The sequence below is a fragment of the Erythrolamprus reginae genome, chromosome 6, assembly GCF_031021105.1.
Source record: "Erythrolamprus reginae isolate rEryReg1 chromosome 6, rEryReg1.hap1, whole genome shotgun sequence".
NCBI classification, from domain to species: Eukaryota; Metazoa; Chordata; class Lepidosauria; order Squamata; family Dipsadidae; genus Erythrolamprus; species Erythrolamprus reginae.
The window spans coordinates 26,783,656-26,808,721 of NC_091955.1; the positions used below are offsets into that span (position 1 = coordinate 26,783,656).

Sequence of the window (25,066 nt, forward strand, 5' to 3'; positions counted from 1 at the left end):
GCATTCTATTAATCTTTTTATTATAAAATATTTTTCCAGAAATGTAATGTTTTTATAATCTTATTTAAGTGACCCATTACTTTCATACTTGCACATTTTGACATCTGATTTTTTTTAAGCTTAGTCTTGTTTTGCCTTACTTCATGATTGATTTAAATTGTTACTTTGCTTACCAAATATGTGAAATAAACATTTAAACTTTTTTCCTAATGAAATAATTATATGTATTTCTTGCTTAAAGTGGGTTTTGTTTTAAAATATATAATGCCTCTACTTACAAGCTATTCTAGATAAGAATTGGGTGTTCAAGATTTTTTTGCCTCTTCTCAAGAACCACTTATAAACCCAAGCCTCCGAAACTGTAACCGGAAAAGGCAGGGAGAAGCCTCTGTGGGGCCTTTCTAGGAATCTCCTGGGAGGAAACAGGGCTGGAAAAGGCGGGGAGAAGCCTCTGTGGAGCCTCTCTAGGAATCTCCTGGGAGGAAACAGGGCTGGAAAAGGCAGGGAGAAGCATCTGTGGAGCCTCTCTAGGAATATCTTGGGAGGAAACAGGGCCTCCACCCTCCCTGTGGTTTCCCCAATTGCACGTATTATTTGCTTTTACATTGATTCCAATGGGAAAATTGCTTCTTACAAACTTTTCTACTTAAGAACCTGGTCAGGGAATGAATTAGGTTTGTAAGTAGAAGTACCACTGTATAGATATCATTCAGGCTGATATTTGTATTTTACATCTCTGCTGTTGGGTTTTTCTGTTATCTAATTTTACCCGGTTACTACTACATCAAGATTTCTTAACCAACGATAATCTCCAAACCTTTATTCTATGCAATCCATTCGCCTTCATTTGTATTGGGTTTTTTGTTGTTGTTATTGCATTTATCTAAAGGCTTCCCTGTTTTTTAACATCATTTCCCTTTGTTTAATATTGTAATATATGGAGACACTATTCATCTTAAAGTGGGAAGTTAGGTTCTGTCTCATTTTATTCATTTTAGTGTTTTCAAAATTATAGCAATAGCACTAGTATTTAGACTGCTTCATAGCACTTTACAGCACTCTCTAAGCCAGAGCTGTCAAACTCCCAACCCAGGAGCCAGATGTGTCACATGCTGGCCAAGCCCATGCCTGGTTTATCAAAGGGGAAAACACTCCCGATACATCATGTGATGTCACCATGATGACTTTAGTTTGACACCCTTGCTCTAAGCGGTTTACAGAGGCATCATATTGTCTCCAACAATCTGAGTTCTCATTTTACCTTGAAAGGATGGGAGGCTGAGTCAAGCTTGAGCCGGTTAGGATTGAACTGGCAGTGAGCAGACTTTGCCTGCAATATACATTCTAACCACTGTGCCATTACATCTCTTATTATCAGCATCTCCTTATAATTTTTAAAAGGTAGGGATGAAAGATATGTAAATAGTATAATAGTGACAGATATAACAGCATGCTAATTGACTATATATTTTTTTTGTTTTCAATAGGATATCATCATGGTGACTGGATTCAGTTTGTCAATGTCCACGAATGATCCCAGTAGGCATACATGTCAGGTGGAAGTGTCTGAAGAAGCCGGCTCAACAATCTATGTACATTGAGCAAGTTTTTTTCCCCTTCATTCTTTCCATTTACATTCAATCCGTAGTTGACTTAGGCCAGACGTCTTCAAACTTGGCAATGTTAAGGCTTGTGAACTTCAACTCCCAGAATTCTCCAGCCAGCTATGCTGGGAGTTAAAGATGTTTCCAAATGTAAAATAAAGCACTTGGGGAAAAGGAATCCTCAATCTGAGTATTGTATTGGCAGTTCTGTGTTGGCAAATACTTCAGAAGAGAAGGATTTAGGGGTAGTGATTTCTGACAGTCTCAAAATGGGTGAACAGTGCAGTCAGGCGGTAGGGAAAGCAAGTAGGATGCTTGGCTGCACAGCTAGAGGTATAACAAGCAGGAAGAAGGAGATTATGATCCCGCTATATAGAATGCTGGTGAGACCACATTTGGAATACTGTGTTCAGTTCTGGAGACCTCACCTACAAAAAGATATTGACAAAATTGAACGGGTCCAAAGACGGGCTACAAGAATGGTGGAAGGTCTTAAGCATAAAACGTATCAGGAAAGACTTAATGAACTCAATCTGTATAGTCTGGAGGACAGAAGGAAAAGGGGGGACATGATCGAAACATTTAAATATGTTAAAGGGTTAAATAAGGTCCAGGAGGGAATTGTTTTTAATAGGAAAGTGAACAAAAGAACAAGGGGACACAATCTGAAGTTAGTTGGGGGAAAGATCAAAAGCAACATGAGAAAATATTATTTCACTGAAAGAGTAGTAGATCCTTGGAACAAACTTCCAGCAGACGTGGTAGATAAATCCACAGTAACTGAATTTAAACATGCCTGGGATAAACATATATCCATCCTAAGATAAAATACAGAAAATAGTATAAGGGCAGACTAGATGGACCAGGAGGTCTTTTTCTGCAGTCAGACTTCTATGTTTCTAAGATCACAAGTCTTAAAGTTGCCAAGTTAGGGATTCCTGACTTAGGCAGTGATTTTAAAAGATGATTTTGGCTATTAAAATTAATTAAAATCTAGAACTTTTACTGTGATACATAAACTTGTCCCTTTTGTACATTAGAAATTGCCAGATAGAAACTAGTTACGATGCTTAGCAGCATTTCAAAGTTACCTCTCTCTCTTATATTTTTCCTTTCTAGTAAATAGGAGCACTAATGGTCATTATCAATAGATAACACAAAAATGGAGAAAGAATAATTTTAATTTATACATTATGCTTGCTTTATATTGTTTTTATGATGGCTCCTGGGAGTTTTTGAAACAGAATGCAAATAAATATGGAGCTAAACAAAAAGTTAAAAATACTAAAACCAATATAAATTTTATAGTTGCTTTAAAAGGAGTATTACTGTATACTATTATACAGAGAAAGTTGTCTCTGATATAGATATCTTAGTTATAATATCAAATAATGCTATATTTCTGGATCTTTAAATTAAATATTTAAGTTATAAAAATCTGAATTTCTCATTGTCCATTATTGATGTAATTAAGTTTTAAAGCAATAGCACTTAGACTTATATACCACTTCACAGTGCCTTACAGCCCTCTCTAAGTGGTTTACAGAGGCGGCATATTGCCCTCAATAATTGGGGTCCTCATTTTACCCACCTCTGAAGAGTGGAAGGCTTTTAACCTTGAGCCTGGTGAGGTTTGAACTGCCAAATTGCAGGCAGCTGGCAGTCAGCAGAAGTAGCCTGCAGTGCTGCACTCTAATGACTGCGCCACTGTGGCTCAAAGGAGCTCACCATGGTTATAGGAGAAATAATATCCCTAGATAGGATCACAGTGAAGATGTTCCTAATTGGTAGAATACACCATATTTTTGGAGTATAAGACGCACCGGAGTATAAGACGCACCTTAGTTTTTGAGAAGAAAAGTAAGGAAAAGTATCTGCTTACCAGGTATTCATCTGGCTGGCGTCCTTAGTCTGATCAGCTTCAGCACATTACTTTCTCCCTTGGTTAAGGGCTTTAAAAAAAAACCTTTATTCTGAGACAATAACAATGAAAGAGCTTCCAAGCCAATAAGAGCTGGGAACATGTTTATGTTTATGTTTATTTAGATTTGTATGCCGCCCCTCTCCGCACACTCGGGGCGGCTCACAACAAAGTGAAAAAAACAATTTACAACAAATCTAAATTTCTACTAAAAACATTTTAAAAACCCCATTTTATAAACACACATACATACACACATACCATTCATAAATTGTATATGCCCGGGGGAGATGTCTCAGTTCCCCCATGCCTGACGACACAGGTGGGTCTTAAGGAGCCTACGAAAGGCAAGGAGAGTAGGGGCAGTTCTAATCTCCGGGGGGAGTTGGTTCCAGAGGGCCGGGGCCGCCACAGAGAAGGCTCTTCCCCTGGGGCCCGCCAACCGACATTGTTTAGTTGACGGGACCCGGAGAAGGCCCACTCTGTGGGACCTAATCGGTCGCTGGGAATCGTGCGGCAGCAGGCGGTCTCGGAGATATTCTGGTCCAGTGCCATGAAGGGCTTTAAAGGTCATAACCAACACTTTGAATTGTGACCGGAAGTTGATCGGCAACCAATGCAGACTGCGGAGTCTTTAGCACCTGGAAAGAAACAGTCAGAACAAGTAGAGCAATGGAAAAATATCCTGCAAAGACTTAGGGCTTGGGAAACCTTCTTAGCAGAAAATAACAGTGAAAGAGCTTGCAAGCCGGTAAGAGCTGGGAACATTGTTAGCATCTGGTTAGAGCTGGAGCAGGTAAAGCATTGGGAAAAAACCCCTACCAGGACAGGGTTTAGAAATCATTCCTCACCGAGAGTAACAATGAAAGAGCTTGTAAAAAGGTAATAGCTGGAAACATCATTAGCACTGGTTAGGGCTGGAAAGAAACATTTAGAGCAAGTTAGACCAATGGTAAAAAAACCTAAAACTTAGGGCTTGGAAAACATTCCTTACAGAGAGTAACAATGAAATAGCTTGGGAACATTAATAGCACCTGGTTAGGGCTGGAAATAAACATCTGGAGCAAGTAAAGCAATGAAAAAACAACCCTACAAAGACAGGGTTTGGAAAACATTATTCACAGAGAGAAACAATGAAATAGCTTGCAAGCCAGTAAAAGCTGGGGACATTGTTAGCACCTGGCTAGGGCTGGAAAGAAACTTCTTTGGAGCAAGTTAGAGTAATGGAAAAAATCCTGCAAAGATTTAGGGCTTGGAAAACATTCTTCACAGAGAGAAACAATGAAAGAGCCTGCAACGTAAGAGCTGGGAAGATCCTTAGTAGCTAGTTTGGGCTGGAAAAAAGGTACATTCAGAGTACAGTATAAGGCGCATCCTAATTATCAGCCTTTTTTAGGGAGGAAAAAAGGTGTGTCTTATACACCTAAAAATACGGTACTTAATGTTTTGTTTTCAAAATAGTAAATTGACAGGGAATCTATTGGCAAAATAATGGTTTGGTTTAGAGAATGAACAATGATGAAAAAGAAAATAACACCCTATTCATGAGATCATTTTCATTCTAACTTTCTATACCACCTGAAATAAATCTCCATTTCTGTTATAATACTGTACTCAATTTGGTGTTTAATCTTAATAAATGTTTAATGAAAATCTTGTTGAAATTTTGGCATGAAGAGTCTGGAAATTCTTTTTACGTTTTTTATAGTGCTTAGAATCATTTTATCCCCCCAGGTTTGTACTCGATCATTACAAAATGAGACTGAGGCAGAAACAGCATCCTTGGTAAGTTTGAATCAATTAAGTTTTGTGGGATGAATACAGTAATCCCTCACCTATCGCGGGAGTTACGTTCCAGACCTTGCCGCGATAGGTGAAATCCGCGATGGGGAATTTATCCTCCTTCCCACCAGCTCCGGATGCCTGGAGGCGAGCAACGGCCGGCTAACCTTTCCCCCCCCACTACTACTTACTCTGTTCTTTGCAGCAGTTCGGCCTAATGTTGTGTTTTTTGCCTTGCCCCGGCTGTAAAGTCCCTGGTGAGCTGCCCCGGCTGTTTCTTTTTTTCTCTCTCTCTCTTCCGCCCTCGAGCACTTCCTCTTCCGCCCTCGAGCCCAGTCTGGAAATCCCCGCCGCGTCGCGTTCCTTTCTTTGTTTTCCTTTCGGCACTGGCGAGGGGGATTGAACGAGGGGACGGGCCTCCGCCGGAGCTCAGTCCCCGCCCCGCTCATCATTTGGGAGTCCCGCTGGGGGATTCTAGCGCTTGTTTGTGTGGTAAAATCATTCAAATGAAGCTGACTTCAAAACCCGCGATGAAGTGAAGCCGTGGCAGGTGAAGCGCGATATAGCGAGGGACTACTGTATCTAAAAGCAAGTTTTCTCTATTTTGCATTAGATGTTAAGGTCTAAACCAGTGATGGCAAACCTTTTTTCCCTTGGGTGCCGAAAGAGCATGTGCATGCGCTATCACGCATGTACGTGTGCCAACAGCCGTAATTCAATGTCTGGGGAGGACCCAAACAGCTTCCCTCACCCCTCAGAGGCCCTTTGGAGGCTGGAAACGGCTTGTGTCACACTATCATTGGTTCACCAGTGACGGTGAACCTATGGCATGGGTGCCACAGGTGGCATGCGGAGCCATATCTGCTGACACGCAAGTCATTGCCCTAGCTCAGTTCCAATGTGCATGTGTGTGCCGGCCAGGTGATTTTTGGCACACACAGAGGCTCTGGGAGGGCATTTTTGGCTTCCAGAGAGCCTCCAGGGGATGAGGGAGGACAGTTTTACCCTCCCCTCCCTCCCTCCAGGGAAGCCTTTGAAGCATGGGGAGGGCGAAACATGAGCCTACTGGGCCCACCTGATATTGGGAAACAGGCCATTTGCGGCCTCCAGAGGGCTTCCGGAGGTAGTGGGGGAAGCTGTTTTGAATTATGGGTGTGGGCACTCACGCATGCGCGATAGAATTCACACATGCTCTTTCGGCACCCAAGGAAAAAAAGGTTCACCATCACTAGTCTAGACCAACCTTATTCAGACTGGATAGATGATGCAATATCCATCTCCCTCTGTTGAAAGAGTTTTGACTTAGATTATTAGTATTATTTATTGGATTTGTATGCTGCCCCTCTCCGCAGACTCGGAGCGGCTAACAACAGCAGTAAAACAGTACAACAAAATCCAAGATGACTTCTATGAACCCTCTTTCAATAAATCCTTCCATTCCCCACCATCCAGTCAGAACTGAAGAAGCTTTTTGGATGAGAAGCAAAAGATCTTCAAAGAAGAACTACAGTGATCCCTCGATTTTCGCGATCTCAATCTTCGCGAAACGCTATATCGAGATTTTTCCACCCGATGACGTCACTCCTTTCCTTTCTCAGCTTTCTTTCTCTCTCTCTTTCTCTATCTTGCTTCTTCCTCTCTCACACTCTCTTCCTCCCTCTCTCATCTCTTTCCTTCTCTCTCTTTCTCTATCTCTCCCCCTCTTGCTCTCGAGCGGCAAGCGAGCAGCCGGGCGGGCGGGCGAACGGGCAAGCGGGCAGGCGGGCGAACGGGCAAGCAGCAAGCGAGCAGCCGGGCGGGCGGGCGAACGGGCAAGCGGCAAGCGAGCAGCCGGGCGAATGGGCAAGCGGCAAGCGAGCAGCCGGGCGGGTGGGCGAATGGGCAAGCGGCAAGCGAGCAGCCGGGCGGGCAGGCGAACGGGCAAGTGAGCAGGCGGGCGGGCGAACGGGCAAGCGAGCAGCCGGGCGGGCGGGTGAACGGGCAAGCGAGCAGCCGGGCGGGCGAACGGGCAAGCGGCAAGCGAGCAGCCGGGCAGGCGAACGGGCAAGCGGCAAGCGATCTTGGGGTTTCCCCTTTGCCTGGGCGGCGGGAAGACCCAGGGAAGGTTCCTTCGGCCGCCCAGCAGCTGATCTGCTCCGCAGCGCGGCAGCAGCGAGGAGCCGAAGATGGGGTTTCCCCTTTGCCTGGGCAACGGGGAAACCCCATCTTCGGCTCCTCGCTGCTCGCCCACGCAAACTCCACCATCTGCGCATGTGCGGCCATGAAAAAAAGGCCGCGCATGCGCAGATGGTGTTTTTACTTCCGCAACCCTACATCGCGAAAAATCGATTATCGCGAGGGGTCTTGGAATGGAACCCTCGCGATACTCGAGGGATCACTGTAGTTGCTTCTTGAAAAAGCTCCTTTGGGACATCTACTTCTGTATTTAAAAAATAATAATCAAGTCCATTATGTAAATTTGCATGATGAAATCCACTACTTAGGAAAAAAATAGCTGACTATATGGGGAAAATCTCATAATAGTTTCTACTATTTTAAATCTTAATAAAGAAAATAGTTCAGTTACAGAATTTTTTACCACTTTGCCATAAATCGCTTTCTAATTTTTATTTTGTCTTGCCAGAAAGTTGCTCCCAAATACACATACACTCCTCTGAATCACCTTAAAAATGAAAGTATTGTCAACCTGTTTGGGGCTGTGAAATTCTTCAAGCCCCCATATTTAAGCAAAGGAACTGGTATGTATGGTTGAATATACACCTTGCTATTATAATATGTTAGAGTATATGCCTTTTTTAAGTAAATGTGTGTCCAAGTAGATTGTGGACTAGGGGCCAGTTTCAGATAAACTGCCATAGCTGATCAAGAAAATATGCAGTCATATTAGACCATTTTGTAGAAAGTTGTGGGAAAAGTGGTTGAATGATAGCAACAGAGGATCTTAGAGGAAATAGGTTGCTTGGATCCATTTCAATCTGGTTTCAGGCCAGGATACAGTGCAGAGGCAATATTGGTCACATATGCTCATGATGTTTGGTGGATCATGGTATATCCATCCTAGCGCCCCTTGTTCTATCAATGACTTTTCAATCCTGTTGATCATAATACCCTTCTGGACCAGCTGTGGGAACAGGAGTAGAGGACACTGCAGCAGTGGTTCTTCGCAGGTCAGTTCCAATTAATGATGACAGATGGAGAAAGATTGATTCATGGCTCCTTATGTGTGGAGTGCTTCTGGGTTTGATGATCTTCACTGCTAGATTTGCCATTTGGGGTGCAGTATGATTGGCATGCTGATATAGTCAGCTCTACATCGCCATCTCAAGCTGTGTAGATGAAGATATCTTTGTATTGACCAGTGTCTGGAGGTTTTTCAGATCTGGATAGAATAAAACAGACTGCTCAATGATAACAAGACTGTGTGCTTGCTTTGACTCCTAGTACCTACAGTTGATTTAATATGCAATAATGGGCAGCTCTCAATGTGCCCATGTGTTACAACTGCTATATAAGCTGCATTGATTGCCAGTGACTTCCAGATGCAATTCAGGTAGTTAGCTATTGCCTATAAGCCCTGTATGACAGAAAGGACTTCATACCTGAAATAATGCCAATCCTAGATGCGATCAACTTTGACTGCTCTGTAAAAGGCCAGATCCTGAAGATGAAACTCAAATACTTTGGCCACCTAATGAGAAGAAAGGATTCACTGGAGAAGAGCGTAATGCTGGGAAAGATTGAGAGCAAAAGAAGAAGGGAATGACAGAGAATGAGACGGGTGGATGGAGTCACTGAAGCAGTCAATGTGAGCTTCAATGGACTCCGGAGGATTGTAGAGGACAGGAAAGCCTAGAGCAGGGGTCCCCAACCGCCGGTCCGCGGACCAGTACCGGGCCGCAAGGCATGTTGCACCGGTCCGCGGAGTCAGCAGCTGCTGTGGAGCCGGCGAGTGCCAAGCTGTTTCCTGTCTCTTTCCCCTCACATTCACTTGGGACCGCCATTTGCCTCGGGTTGAGAAAACCTTTGCTTGCTTGCTTTCTTCCTTTCCTGTCTTTCTTCTCTCGTCGAAAGTGGTCTATTTCCTCCTTGCGAAGCCCTTGCAAAGCCCTCGCTCTGCCTGCAGCTCAAACGAAAAGGCTTTGGCATTGTGCAGCTCTTTTTTTGCTAGGCTCCCCCACCCTATTCCCGGGGTCCTGGGTGGGAGCGAAGCCAGGGGTGTGTGTGTGACCATGAAACCCCCACCACCAGCTCTGGTAATTTTCTTTTGGAAGGATTCCTTGCTGCAAGAAAATTACCAGACCTGGCAGTGGTGGGCGCTCCAAGCAGGCAGCGATCGCAAAGGAAGGTGACTGTGTCCATGGAGGCACCTCCCCCTGCTCTGGGATTCCTTGCTGCAATCCCAGCCGGAACGGGGGGGGGGGGTGTCCTCTGGAACTGCTGAAAGGCAAACGGCGGTCCCGAGTGAACAGGAGGGGAAAGAGACAGGAAACCGCCCCTCCTACCCTTCCTCCCTCTGTCACCTCAACTCCCCCGCAAAATTAAAAAGGGGGGGGGAGAGACAATGGAACGATAAGCTAAACCCCCTTTCCACCCCCACCGGGCCATAGAAAAATTGTCTTGCTGAAACTGGTCCCTGGTGGAAAAAAGGTTGGGGACCACTGGCCTAGAGGAACATTGTCCATGGGGTTGCAATGGGCCAGACATGACTTTGCAGCTAACAACAACAAAACCAATTATTTATTTCCTCAATACATTCTGGCAGAAAGGGTGTGCTCTAGGTCCCTTCCATTAAATGTTGTCATCTTATGGGACAAAGGAAGCGTGCCTTCTCTTTTGCGGGCCCTTACCATGGGGTAGTGTCCCCCCAGAGGTCAGGACAACAGCCTCTCTGCTATGACTCTAGAAAGATTTGAAAATTTGGTTTTAGTCCAAGGCCTGGGGTTGATGTTATTTGTTGAATGACGTCTGTTCTGTTTTACTATTAGAGCATTTTAGTTTGGCTGCCTAAGATTTAATACCTTTAGCTGCTTTTATGTCTTTTTTAGTTTTGTGCCCTGCTCAGTGTTCAATAATTTTAGTGGTTATTACATTTAAATAAATAAATAAATGAAATAAATTGTGATCTTGCAGAATGAGCAGGAATCTTGAAAAATTAAATTTAAAGAAAGGGGAAGTAGGCACTTTCATAGCAGTCAATGGTCCAGAATAAAACCTGAATGTGTCCAGATCTCTTTCACAATATTTGTCTTAATTCCCATTAATTTATTTTTCTTAAGTAGTTTTCTCTAATTTTATCTGTTCTTGTAATTGCTGAACTTTATTTTTATCTTATCAAAGATAAAAAAAATTATTTCCTTCTTCCTTCCTTCCTTCCTTCCTTCCTTCCTTCCTTTCTTTCTCTCTCTCCCTCCCTCCCTCCCTCGCTCCCTCCCTCTCTCTTTCTTTCTTTTGGGAACTCTGAAGTTTATCACTCAAGGCTTTCTAACAATACAGTAGAATGTTTTCTGAATTAAGTGGACACAGGCTATGGAGCAGGAAGGAAAGTTCAGCAGCTGTGTCTCTGCTGCTGAATTTGATTACTCTCATTTATCAATGCAGTGGCAAACTGCAGAAGAAATGAGAAAAAGTCAAGAAAGAAGCAATAAGGACACAGGAAAACAACAAACTTAAGAGTTACTCCTTCCAAAAAAGAACTTGTTGAATTAGGCGACCAAGTTGGCTGCAAACTCTTTACCCATTATGGAACTTGGTTTAATATAGTGTTTCTCAATTATTTTCTGTTACGCCCCTTGGCTCATCAGTGCGATTGGGTGTAATGTGTTTAAGTGACACCTTAATTTATTTGGCTTCATGATGTCTTCTGCCGACATTTTTAGACAAAGTAAACATACTGATCTTTCCCGTCTCCCACCGTAGTCACAGTGAAGCCAAGCACTATATATGCTTTGCCATATTTCCTCGTCTTAGCTTTCTCATTATCTCCATCTCTCTCCTGCTTATCTCATTATCTCTGTCTCCTTTCTTTTCATCCCTGTTAAATCTTTTTCATTGGTGTCTCTTAAGGGTTTGTTATTTGCACTTCATATCTCCTGTTCTGTGCTGTGTGCTATTGTTCGGTGCAAAAAATCCATACTCCCTGCAGCAAAAGAAAACCACATTCCCCAGGTTCACGTATGCCCCCTGGCATCACTCTGTGCCCCCCTTCCTGGTGGGGGCGCCCTACTGTTTGAAAAGCACTGGTTTAATAAGAGATGCAAATGTTTTGTTAGTGTAACACCTTTCCTATGCATTAATTTTGAAGGGATGCTGACTTGCATTTGTTTTCTTCGTAATTGTAACACTTATTAAGTGACCACCTTGGTGTGAGTGCCTTTGGAATGGGTAAAGAAAATATGCAATATTGAAGTAGCCAACTTTTTAAATTGCTAACCTATGTGTAATTTTATTTGAATTTGCTTCTGCATAAACAGAATCTAAAATTTGCAGAGTCTTTGTGCAATTATATTTTTCAAAGAATAATTACTTTAAAACAGGGATATGCAATTTTGACAACTTTAAGACTTGTGGACGTCAACTAGCTGAGGAATTGTGAGAGTTGAAGTCCATAAGCCCTAAAGTTGCCAAGGTTAGAGACCCCTGCTTTTAAACATCCCAAACTAAATTATACTCCCCCAAAAAACTGGAAATTTGGAAAGTCATGCAGAATTTACAAAAAAGCGTGATATTGTTGTGAGACTCCACAGATACTCAGTACAGTGGTAAGAACTTAATTCGTTCCGTGGCCAGGTTCTTAAGTAGAAAAATTCTTAAGTAGAAGCATTTTTTCCCATAGGAATCAATGTAAATGCAAATAATGCGTGTAAACCCATTAGGAAAGAAATAAAAACTCAGAATTTGGGTGGGAGGAGGAGGAGGAAGAAGAAGAGGAGAGTCATTGCGGAAGGGGGAAGGTGAGGTGAGGGGAATCAAAAAAATCCAAAACTTTAAGGCTTCAAAAAAAAAAGAGGCACTCTGAGGCAGCGAGGATGAGTATGTGTCTCCAATATGCCCGTTGTGAGGCTGCCTCCCATATACTGCCTCCCATACACTGGCCGCTGCTGCTGCTATCTGTTGCCTCTTTCTTCCCATGCTGAAGGGATCCCCTCTCCTCTCGCTCGCTTTGTAGCTGGCGCCTTTCCTTCGCTGTGACTCCTCGGCTGCCCAGAGCGAAGGAAGCGTTTCTTTTCTCTGGGCATTGGCAGAGGTTTATTCCCTGTCCAAGCGCCCAGAGAAAGAAAAATGCTTCGTTCGCCTCCTTAAGTGTCACCAAAAGGCTCCTCTGGCAGCCCAGATGGCCAGGATTAAAGGGGGAATGGCAGGAAACTGGCCGGGCGTTCGTGCCGCTCTCAAATTTCCTGGGAAATTTTTCTGGGCTCGGGTTCTTAAGTGGAAAGTGGTTCTTAAGTAGAGGCAAAAAAAATCTTGAACACCTGGTTCTTATCTAGAAAAGTTCTTAAGTAGAGGTACCACTGTATTTCTAACAAGGAAGATGAAGAATACACTGAAATGTTGTGATTGTTTCTCATTTAAATCTTCCCCTTTCTTTTCAGATTAGTCACAGTTAGGTTTATGTGTTTTGGAAAGGTTATTAGTTCCTTTTCAAACAATTTACAAACCCATTTTGGTTTACAAACGTTATTCAAATATGCCAATAAAGTGTAATTTGGCTAATTAAAATACACAGCAACTGTAACCATAATCATACTTAGCTTTGAAACTGTAAATGAAATGAACAGAAGTTGAAATAATTAAAATGTAATTAACAATGACTTTTGCCATTGCTCATGGCAAATGGACATTGCTTTAAAAGGAAATTGCTTAAATAAGGAAATTTGCAATGACAAAATATGAAACCTCAAAATAAAGATTCTATGTCGTAATTGCTTTTAAGCATAAGCATACACTCTTTAGTTTGAAAACATATTCTACATTTTACAATTACCGTATTTTTCGCTCTATAAGACGCACCTGCTGATAAGACGCACCTAGATTTTAGAGGAGGAAAATAGAAAAAAAATATTTTGAGCCAAAAAGGGGAGAGGAAGAGAGGAAGGAGTGAAAGAAGGGAGTGGGGGAGGAAAGAAAAGGAAAGCAAGAAATGGAGGGAGGGAAGGAAGGAAGGAAAGAAAGAAAGGGGGAAGGGACAGGAACAGAGGAAGGAAGCAAGGAAACTTATGAAAGGGGAGAGTAAGAGAGGAAGGACTGGAGGGAGGGAGGGAAGAAGGTAGGAAGGAGAAAGAAAAGAAGAAATAGAGGAAGAGAAGGTAAAAGAGAGAAAGAAAAAGAGCAAGAAAGAAAGCAAGAAAGAGAGAAAGAAAGAAAATGAAAGAGAAATAAAAATAGAGAGGGGGAATGAAAGAAATGGAAGGAGGGAAGGAAGGAGAGAAAGCAAGAGAAAGAAAGAAAGCAAGAGAAAGAAAAAAGAATGAAAGAGCAAGAGAGCAAGAGAGAAGAAGAAAGAAAGAAAGAAAGAAAGAAAGAAAGAAAGGCAACTTCAAAGAAAGGCTCACTGAGCATCTCTCACTCTCTCTCTCTTTCTATCCCTCTTTCTTTCTCTTCCTTTCTCTCTCTCCTCTTCCTTTATCTCCTCTCTCTCTCTCCCTCCCTCTCTTTCTCTCCCCCCTCTCTCCCCCTTTCCCTCTCTCTTTCTCTCTCTCCCTCTCTTGCTATCTCTCCCCCCTTTCCCTCTCTCTTTCTCTCCCACCTCTCCCCCCTTTCCCTCTCTCTTTCAGGAGAGGCGGGGCCGGCGAAGGTGATATTCAATGTCGGGGGCGCTCGGGCGGTTGCGCGCGCTCCCTATCTCCCTGCTAACCCACTCGGAATATTCAAAATAAGAAAAACCTTCGCCGGCAAAGGCTTTTCTTATTTTGAATATTCCGAGTGGGCTAGCAGGGAGATAGGGAGCGCGCGCAACCGCCCGTGCGCCCCCGACATTGAAGACCTCCGCTGAGAAAAACCTTTGCCGGCAAATGCGGCAGGCGGCGGGGGGAGAACGAGGAGCCGGTTCTGGCGGGCGCGGGGCTTGGCTGGCTGGCTGGCGGGGGGAGCGCCGCTGGTGGTGCGGAGGGAGACCCTCCTCTGGGAGGGAGGGGGCCAGGCAGCAGCTAGCCAGCCAGCCGGCGGGATGGCGCTTCCGTGTTCGCAGCCTCCCCCCCCCTCCCTGCCTGCATCTTCGCTCCATAAGACGGGGCTGATTTTTCTTCCTACTTTGGGAGGAAAAAAACTGCGTCTTATGGAGAGAAAAATACGGTATTCCACAGTTTCTCCTCCAAATACTCTTTTACCTTTAAAAAGAACTAATGTAAACTTTAATGTCAGTTTTGTTGTTATCTATATGCAGTAGGTATAATTCCCAGTGAATTTAATTAGACTTATTTACATATTTTATTTAATGCCGCTAAAGAAAAGGATAGTTATCTATTTGTGATTGGTCAAAAAATTAATACAGGTCTTCCTGTGGCTATTAACACCCTGCCATACAAATATTTTCAAGCAGCAATTTTGTCATGTCGGTACAGATTTACCATGCATTTGAGTATACTGAAAGCAATTTAATAACAACAACAACAACAACAACAATAATAATAATAATAATAATAATAATAATAATAATAATAATAAATTAGATTTATATGCTGCCCCTTGTATTATATTTTGGTTAGACGTGGTATAAAGGAAAATAAGCACATTCTCTATACCCTACCTTTAAGGTTATAAACCAAGATTGAGTGCTAGCAAAAGAAAATGATTTAAGGAAAAGTCTGCTACTAATTAACCAGATTTTGCTATTTATTATATGAACTTTTCAAATGTTGCTTTCATTCATTTGTATTGCCACTGTGAAAGATTGACAAGGAATTAGTAGTCATATGGAATCTTACAGTTTAGTACTTATATTCCTATGTACTCTATTTCATGTTTAGTACTCTATTTCAGAGACATGAAAAACAAATATTTCTTTGCATGATAAACAGTCTGTTCTTTTTCATTCTTTTTCTCAACATGTGCAGATTACTGTTCAATGGTGACCATTGTAGATCAGTCCAATACGAAGTTGGTGTGTTCATTGTTTAATCCAGTCAAAGATGCTCTTCCACAAATCTATAGAATTGGGGATATTGTTCGATTTCACAGAATAAAGGTAATTTTAATGCACTTCCCAGCCATGTTGTAAGAAAGCTGCACTATAGGCTGATCAAAGGAGCAAACAGAGCAGATACTTCTTGGCATTAATCTTTGAGAGAAAGAATTCTATCTTTCATGGAAAATGCATATTGGTCACTCTTATCCACTAAACTGGACTAGGAGGCTCCATGTGGCCTTTTGATGTCATGGGTGGGGGGCACAATAGACCCAAAAAATCCTGAATTTAATTTTAATTGAATTAAATTTGGATTAGTTTAATTATAGATAATATAATTATTTAGGAATGTTGCTTTCTACTACATTAACATCAAGAGAAAAATTTAGGCAATTCCTGACCTTTAATGGACTCTCACAAAGTCTTGAGTTCTCTGCCATAGCCATATTATTCTTGTAGATAAGCAGAAGTAAAACTTTCTTACAATACTTTGTGCATTTTATTTATTTATTTATTTATTATTTAGATTTGTATGCCGCCCCTTGTCTTATGATAAGGGTGAGTTTTTGTATGTGATCTGTCACCCTAATAGTAGGTGGATCTTCAATTCTGATCTATATTTCTGTTAGATATTTTACTTCTATGCTATAATATTTAAAGAAACACAAGCATTCACAAATATTACTTAGAGATACTATTTTACTACCTCTTCTTGGTCATTACTCTTCCTTATTTACTTTTGTTTGCTATTCTTTTAGCAGAATCTTAATTTCCTTGAACTTGTAATTCTCCTCCTCTCTCACTTTCAATATATTTCAATCTTGATGGTGCAGGGGATAATTTGGAGATAATTTTTCAACTTTGCCAAGTGAACTGGCTGTTAAGTACATTTTTCAGCTGAAAATTGTGAGTGTTTATTCAATGGGTTCGAATTAGGGAATACTCACAATATTAAGCAATATTAATATTTGGTATGCACCATATCAAAGCATGTTGGTTTGATTGCATAAATGTTGCAATACTGCAAAAAGGTATGGTAGATAAACATTTCTATATAGATAGAGATATATAGATGTCCATGCATTGGTAGGATTGTAAATAGGGGATAGTAAGTTATTATTAATAATCTGCAACAGTAAAATAAAATAATGTAGGTATTTCTAATAAGAATATATAAATATAATTTCAGTTTGAGAACACCATGGTTGCTTGAAACATAAGCAAACATTATATTTTCATCATGCATTCTGTCTTTTGGAATAAAAGTTTAGCTTATAGTTAATCATATTTAACTTTAACATTTAATTTAATACCTAAGCAAAAAATGCTGGGTTTTTTTCAAATGTTAAAATTAAAACCACTAAAGATATCCATGTTTATTTGAATGGATCTGCTACTACAGCTCACTTATTCCAAAATATAACTCAGTAGGGCAGGGGTAGGCAAAGTTGGCTCTTCTATGACTTGTGGATTTCAACTCCCAGAATTCCTGAGCTAATCATGCTAGCTCAGGAATTCTGGGAGTTGAAGTCAACATGTCATAGAAGAGCCAACTTTGTCTACCAATGCAGTAGGCTATCATTAAAGCCCATTCAAGAACAATCATATAACTGCGTCAGGAAGTTCTGCAAGAATTCGCTGAACCCCATACAGCTAATGATGGTAGTGATGATAAAAATGATAAAAACAATATAAATCATGCCATAAATCAATCTATGCAGATGCAGATACAAATATATAACCATTTATACATTCAATGTGTGTATGAATACCATGTTTTCCCCAAAATAAGACCTTGTCTTATATTTTTTTGAACCCTGAAATAAGCGCTTGGCCTTATTACTATGCACTCAAAATCCGATTGGGGTTATTTATTATCATGAGATGTCTTATTTTGGGGAAAATGCTACATTAAAACTGTTATGAGTCTTTTTTAAAATTCCCCAATCAATTATGGAAATAATCCAGTCCTCGACTTATCTTAACTGATCTTTTCCAAGCTAGATGGGTCCTTCTATCCCAGCTGACTATACTAAGGACATGTAGCCTATTGCAGCGTTTCCCAACCGGTGTGCCGCGGCACACCGGTGTGCCGCGAGACATGGCCAGGTGTGCCGCTAAGCTCCAGCTGGGCGGGGCGCTGCCGGTACTTCCTCTTGGGGCTCCCGCTCGGAGCTGTCCCCTGCCTCCTGCTCGATGCCGCGGTTTTCGGCGCTCTCCTGCTGGGCGCCAAAGAAGGAAGGCAGGAAGAAGGAGAGCTTTATTCTTCGCGCCTTTTCCCCGCCTTCCTTCTTTGGGACCCAGCAGGAGAGCGCCGAAAACCGCGGCATCGAGCAGGAGCCGGTTGACAGCTGCGAGCGGGAGCCCCAAGAGGAAGTACCGGCAGCGCCCCGCCCAGCTGGAGCTTCTCCTGCGTCGACGGCAAGTTTCCTTTGTGGCCCGGCGGGAGGGCACTGGCGATGGGAGCGGGGGGCGGGGGCGGCCGCAGTGGCCGCAGGCAGTCGTGGGGAGATGGCGGCGGCGAGAGGGAGCGCTCTCTCTCTCTCTCAGCTGACTGCAAGCGGGAGCCCTGACGGTGGCGGTTGGACGTGCTGCTAGACGTCGTACATGCTGGCGCTGCGGGCCTGGCATATACGGTGTCCAGCAGCACGTCCAGCTGCCGCCGTCAGGGCTCCCGCTTGCAGTCAGCTGAGAGAGAGAGAGAGAAAGAAAGAGAGACATATAAGAGAGGCAGAGAAAGAGACAGAGCAAGAAAGAGAGGCAGAGAAAGAGAGACATAGCAAGAGAGGCAGAGAGAGAGAGACAGAGCAAGAAAGAGAGGCAGAGAAAGAGACATAGCAAGAGAGGCAGAGAGAGAGAGAAAGAAAGAGAGACATAGCAAGAGAAAAAGAGAGACTTAGCAAGAGAGGCACAGAGAGAGAGAGAAAGAGAAAGAAAGAGAGACATAGCAAGAGAGACAGAGAGAGAGAAAGAGAGAAAGAGAAAGAAAGAGAGATAGCAAGAGAGGCAAAGAGAAAGAAAGAGACATATAGCAAGACAGTGAAAGAGAGAGAGCAAGAGAGAGAGAAAAGCAAGAAAGAGATAGCAAGAGAGACAGAGAGAGAGAGAGCAAAGGAGAGAGAAAGACATAGAGGAAGGGAAGGAGGGAGAGAGAAAGAGAGCAAAAAAGAGAGAAAGAAAGAAAGAGGGATGGAGAGAGAGAAAGAAGGGAAGGAAGGAAAAGAGAAAGAGGGAGAAATAGAGCGAAAGGGAGGAAGAGAGAGGGTTTTTTTGTCCAAACTTTTCTTTAGCCCTCCCCCCCCGCCCCGCCCCCCCCCCCTTTCAGTGTTCCCCGGGATTTTGAAAATATGAATAATGTGCCGCGGCTCAAAAAAGGTTGGGAAACACTGGCCTATTGCATCTGCTGACTAAAATATTGAACAAAATTGGAGTAGACTCAATAAAGAAAATAGGAAAATAAATAAAGATGCAGAGGTAGGAAAGATGAGACAAATATATTCTCTCATTGGAAGAAAATAACATTTGAAATGATGTTTGACAACACATTCTCGTTATAGCATATATTGGTGACCAGCTAAATAAAGAAAGTAGCAATTTCAAATATTGTACCGATTACAGAAGCTGATTTATTACACTGGAGACTAGTATTATTTTTATCTAGGAAGATTTATTACCAAAATTAGGAGTACCTAATTTTGAAACTGTTATTTCAGATGTTGATTATTCTTTTAGCAACCAACTGCAAATAAAAATGCTATAATCAGATGTTTATTAAAACGGAACAGCTGTTTACATGAAGCATCAACAGTGTTGGCTTACATTGTTTCTAGTTTAAACACTAAAATTCAACGTTTTTGCAATCTAATGTCTTCTTTCAGAAACAGGGAGGCAATTTGTTGTACTGTGTTAGTGTCTTTACTGCCACATTATTAGTTGTTTTATGTGTTTAATTCTAGAAGGCATCACACTATGTTTTCTGCAAATAAAATGGCCATGTGTCAGAGGTGCCAAACTCGTGGTGTCACTTGACGTATTGTTAATTTTTTCCCCCTTTGCTAAAATGTGTGGGCGTGGCCACCACGCGACACATCCGACCCATGGGCTGCGAGTTTGACACTCCTGCCATGTGTGCTCAGTTTATGTGTGGTGGATTTCAGATAATGATACCCAAACGTATAGAAAAATCAAGAACTTTCTTGATTCCATCAGTTGAATTTTTTTAAAAAAAATCAAATAAGCAAACATTCTGAAACCATAGTTAACCAATTATTAACTTTAATTTGATACTTTCTAAGCATTTGATTTTTTAAAAATTTCATAATTTTAATATTACAAGCCTATATAAAGCCTTGATGTTTTAGGAGGAACTTTAGATACATCATGTTTATTCTTATTCTTGTAGATCAAAGAATTTAATGACCAGATGCAAGGGACTACAAGCCCTGGATTTAGTTCACTTACATTTGATGGCAACATTGAAACTCCATTGATTCCCCGAACATCTAGTAAAACATTTTCATTTACGGATGAAGACAGAAAAACTGTAAAAGATTTGCGTATGTGGGTGGCAAGTAATCTTTTCAGTCTGCCTCCCATGAAAAAATTATCTGACATCCAACCATTCATGTTTTTTGAATTCACCGGCAAATTAATAGGAAAAGCTAAAGTGGATGGATCTTCTTATCTTCTCAAGGTCTGTTGTTATGATTATTCCCATCCTTATACTCGTTATGTTTTCATTCAACAAGAATTTCATACTAGCCATTAAGTAAGCTATAATTGAAAGTATGTTTTTCCCCTCTCAATTAAAACAATTTTTAAATCTTTTGTTAGAAATGCTGTGTTTTAAGTTTCCTGAACCTTTCAGAGACCACAAAAGTTTCATTCAAGCCAGTTAATAACTTGTGGTTTTCATTTATGATGTTTTAGCTCAATTTATGGTGGCATCTTTCCAAACTGACTTCATTATTTGATGGGCCTGACCGTCATTCAAATAATTAATGGTACTTTGGGAAGAAAATAGTTCTATTTACTTGTGAACAACCCTGCTTGAAGCTATATTTTTCCTATCCTGTTAAATCTTTTATGAATCTTTCAGTGTTTTCCAACTACAGATTTTGATTTTTTTTTCCCTTTATAATCCAGGGAAACTAAGATTACTTATTAAACATCAATATATTCAAATAAAAATATATATTTCCTGGGTTTGAACCCTCTTTGCTTCTTTCATACCATAATGCTTTTCAACTCGCCAATGAACTGTGGAGATGTAAGGGGAAAATGGAATGAGAAGAGCATTAGAGTGGGGAAACCATTAAGGTCACCACTGCAGATGTTAGAGAAAGAGATGGACTGTTCCCCTAACAAAAGGGCATCTCATAATTGGACAGTGTTATCACCCATGGGTGGGGAGAAAGCGAAGCTATTGTTTAACTAGATGTAATAAAAATTCACCAAGTAATTTCACAGGAGTCCAAGTAACAACAGCAAACAGTTTATTAAGATAAATTTAAGATCCTTGTGCAAAGATCCCCTTAAGGGATAGAGAATACGCTCTCTGAATCAAAAGGGGTAGTGACATTCATTATTCAGGTACTGGGTATTTATACAAACAGCATGTTTCCAGCTTTTTTCCCCATCTCCTCCCATTTCATCATCCAAACCCCTCCCTTGGCTTCCTTACAGTCTAGAATCTGACATCACCTTCGGCTATCTGCCCACGTGTTCTCAACATGTGCCTTCCCACACTCTTCTCCACAAAAACATATCCTGTTTATCGGAAAGTGAGGAATTACTGACAGGCAAAAAAATCATTTTTTTGCAAGATTACAGTTTTACAGAAGTTTACAAACGTTCCAATATAAAATGGTCATATGAAAAACATGGCTGCACTTATGCTCTTGTGCTATCTTCTTACAAGAATAAAACCTACTTTTCTCTTTATTGGTGTACCCAATACAGATTTACTTTTGGGAATTGAAATGTCCCAAGACTGTTTCCTAGTTTTAGGTTGATTAGTTTGACAGTTGATATTCTGCCTTGTTCTTTTAAATTATTCTTGAGGAAGATTGCAAAACAATGTTTTTTATAAGGAAGTACGGTCCTAAAGAAATTTAATAAAATGTATTTGAAGAAGAAGCTTAGGAAAATTATAGTCTTGACCACACCTTTAAGGCTTACATTTTCCATCCTTTATTGCAGTTTTTAATCCTTGCTCAAATATTATTGGTGCAATTTTTTTAAAATTCCCAAAAGAGTACAGTGATACCTTGTCTTACAAACTTAATTGGTTCCGGGATGAGGTTCTTAAGATGAAAAGTTTGTAAGATGAAACAATGTTTCCCATAGGAATCAATGGAAAAGCAATTAATGCGTGCAAACCCAAAATTCACCCCTTTTGCCAGCCGAAACGCCCGTTTTTGCGCTGCTGGGATTCCCCTGAGGCTCCCCTCCATGGGAAACCCCACCTCCGGACTGTGTTTTTGCGATGCTGCGATTTCACTGAGGCTCCCCTCGCTGAGAAACTCCACCTCCAGACTTCTGTTGCCAGTGAAGCATCTGTTTTTGCACTGCTGGGATTCCCCTGCAGCATCACAAAAATACGGAAGTCTGGAGGGGGGGTTCCCCATGGAGGGGAGCCTCAGGGAAATCCCAGCAGTGCAAAAATGGGTGCTTCGCTGGCAACGGAAGTCCGGAGGTGGGGCATCCCAGCGGCGGTGGTGGGTTTGTAAGGTGCAAATCGTTTGTAAGAAGAGGCAAAAAAATCTTAGACCTTGGGTTTGTATCTCGAAAAGTTTGTATGACGAGGCATTTGTAAGACGAGGTATCACTGTATTTTTTATTTCACTGCAGGTATGGGATGGCACAAGATGCCCTTTACCAACTTGGAATGTGCTTGTTAGAGAAGATGACCTAGAGGGAGATGAATATGTTATCCGTCAATTAAAATGCCTAACTGTGGACGTTGTAGCTTATGATAATCATGTGCATGTGGCAAAACTATTAAAGGTAAGGGAACTAACTCCTTGACTTTTTGTCTTCATGTTTTTTCTAGTTCTGTTTTAACTCTTCACGTTGTTGTTTTATACTAAAAGTGAGTCTAAGTGTATATTTATTTAAATTAAATTAATTGAATTTATGTAAATTGTGTAATTGCCATGATTAGTCCCAACAAACCAAATCTCCCAGGGTGGCACAAGTAAAGAAAATTCAATTAATTTATTATGAAAGAGTTTCTTAATTAAAGAAATATCTTTTGGAATATAACTATGAACATTTGGAAGGGAGATGAAGTCTTCAGTTTCTTTACTATTACTCAAATTTTAAAAAAACGGTTGTAGCTTTTCTTGTAAATTATACTATTTCATTGAGTTTTTTAGTTTTTTTTTAAAAAGAAGCACTTTTTTTAAAAAACGGACATCTATGAATTTGTGATGTATTAGTTTCTAATTTAATACTTCATTTTATGATTCATACAGCTTTTTGGGAGTTCTACAATGTAGAAAGAAAACATTTTAATCTTTATTCCTTATTAAAGACTGACATTTTGCTAGGAATGTTATTTTAATATAGGAATTATTACTAAGGTCAGCTCTTAAATAAGGATATAACTAATGGTATTGCATTATACAGTAATACCTCATGATACGAACTTAATTGGTGCAAGGAGGAGGTTCGTAAGACGAAAGGTTCGTAAGACGAAACATTGTTTCCCATAGGAAACAATGTAAAGTCAATTAATCCGTGCAACCAAAAAACCCCCGGCAGTTTGCTCTCCATGTGTCCCCAACCTTTCACGGAGGGTTTTCCACCTCTCCTCTTCCCAGTTTGCTCTCCATGTGTCCCCAACCTTTCAAGAGGTGGAAAACCCTCCGTGAAAGGTTGGGGACACATGGAGAGCAAACTGGGAAGAGGAGAGGTGGAAAACCCTCTGTGAAAGGTTGGGGACACATGGAGAGCAAACTGGGAAGAGGAGAGGTGGAAAACCCTCCGTGAAAGGTTGAGGACACATGGAGAGCAAACCGCTTTCGGAGACTGCTGGGGAGCTGCACGGCTGTTTTAAAAGGTGACAGCCGGGCTGGGGGGCTGAGCAACCTCCTGAAGCCAACCCGGAAGTTCGGGTTTGGCGTTCGTAACATGAAAAAAGTTCGTAAGAAGAGGCAAATTTTTTCTGAACCCCGGGTTCGTATCTCGAGTTGTTCGTAAGACGAGGGGTTCGTATCTTGAGGTACCACTGTAATTGTATTCTACTGTTAAGGTTTAGGGTACTACAGGTAATCATCACTTACTACCTATTGTTTAGCAATAATCAAAGTTGTGATGGACTTATCTTGAGATTACTTACAATTCTGATTCATAATTGCAATGGTGCTCCTCCCCCTACCCTACTATAACTCAAATTAAAAAAAACAGTTGTAGCTTTCTTGTAAATTATACTATTTCATTGAGTTTTTTAGTTTTTTTAAAAAAGTAGCACTTTTTTTAAAAAACAGACTTCTATGAATTTGTGATTTGTTCATAAATATTAGTTTCTAATTTAATATTTCATTTTATGATTCATACAGCTTTTTGGGAGTTCTGCAATGTAGAACGAAAACATTTTAATCTTTATTCCTTATTAAAGACTGACATTTTGCTAGAAATTTTATTTTAATATAGGAAATATTACTAAGTTCAGCTCTTAAATAAGAATATAACTAGTGGTATTGTATTATAATTGCACTCTACTGTTAAGGTTTAGGGTAGTACAGGTAATCATCACTTACTACCTATTGTTTAGCAATAATCAAAGTTGTGATGGACTTATCTTGAGATTACTTACAATTCTGATTCATAATTGCAATAGTGCTCCTCCCCTCCTTTACAATCACATGACCAAAACTTAGATGCTTATCAACATGGCTGCATTTACCACTGTTTGCAGCATCCCTGGATCACATGACTGTATTTTACAGAGTTAAAAAGCTTTTCTAACTTACCATTGTTGGTATGTCTCTAATGTAGCTGGAGAAAGTTGTATTTTCTTTTTGGCCTTCACATTCTCACTTGCATTGTTGAACATGATCCACACTGCAATGCAGTCATATACCAATTAATGCCAACCATGTCTCCGATTCCAACCTGCCATATGGAAAACGAGCTCCAGTTGTTTGGGAATTTACATTTGTAGGTTATTTTCACTAAATAACCCTTAAGTTAAACTGGGATTTGTTTTCTTCAGTGCCACTTTTTAAGGGGAAAAGATAATTGTCTTGCCCTTGTTCACTGAAGATAAATCAAAGTTAGGGCTCCTTATTTTCCATTCTGCCTTAATTTGCTTTGGATTCTTACTAATTAAAATGCAGCAAAACAGCTTGTTTTACCTATGGGAGGTAGGCTTCATCTTTTTTGCTGATACATTTTATGACAAAATAAAAAGCTAACCCTGAATACATTGATTCAGTTGTGCAAATGTATGGAAAGGGGTTGTGTTCTCACTGTGTAAAGTTCTGATGTTCAGGAGTCAGCATTTAGAAATTCATGCCAAGTGAAGCAGAGATAATGTTCTGACCAAGCTCCCCAAATCCAACAAAACTCCTGACATGAACTCAAAAGAGTCATTGCTCACAGTCACTCATGCCCTCATCACCTCGAGGTTCG

General features: G+C 41.0%; 1 protein-coding gene across 2 annotated transcripts in view; it reads left to right on the plus strand.

The window, feature by feature from the left end:
- Positions 1 to 25,066, plus strand: part of POT1 (protection of telomeres 1) — an 85,634-nt gene that overhangs the window by 12,461 nt on the left and 48,107 nt on the right. For both annotated transcript variants that reach the window (XM_070755424.1, XM_070755425.1), the window contains exons 4-9: positions 1,488 to 1,592; positions 5,260 to 5,310; positions 7,931 to 8,045; positions 15,357 to 15,487; positions 19,830 to 20,120; positions 22,280 to 22,435. In XM_070755424.1, the coding sequence (XP_070611525.1) occupies positions 1,488 to 1,592; positions 5,260 to 5,310; positions 7,931 to 8,045; positions 15,357 to 15,487; positions 19,830 to 20,120; positions 22,280 to 22,435 (849 nt within the window). The remainder of the gene's footprint in view (positions 1 to 1,487; positions 1,593 to 5,259; positions 5,311 to 7,930; positions 8,046 to 15,356; positions 15,488 to 19,829; positions 20,121 to 22,279; positions 22,436 to 25,066) is intronic.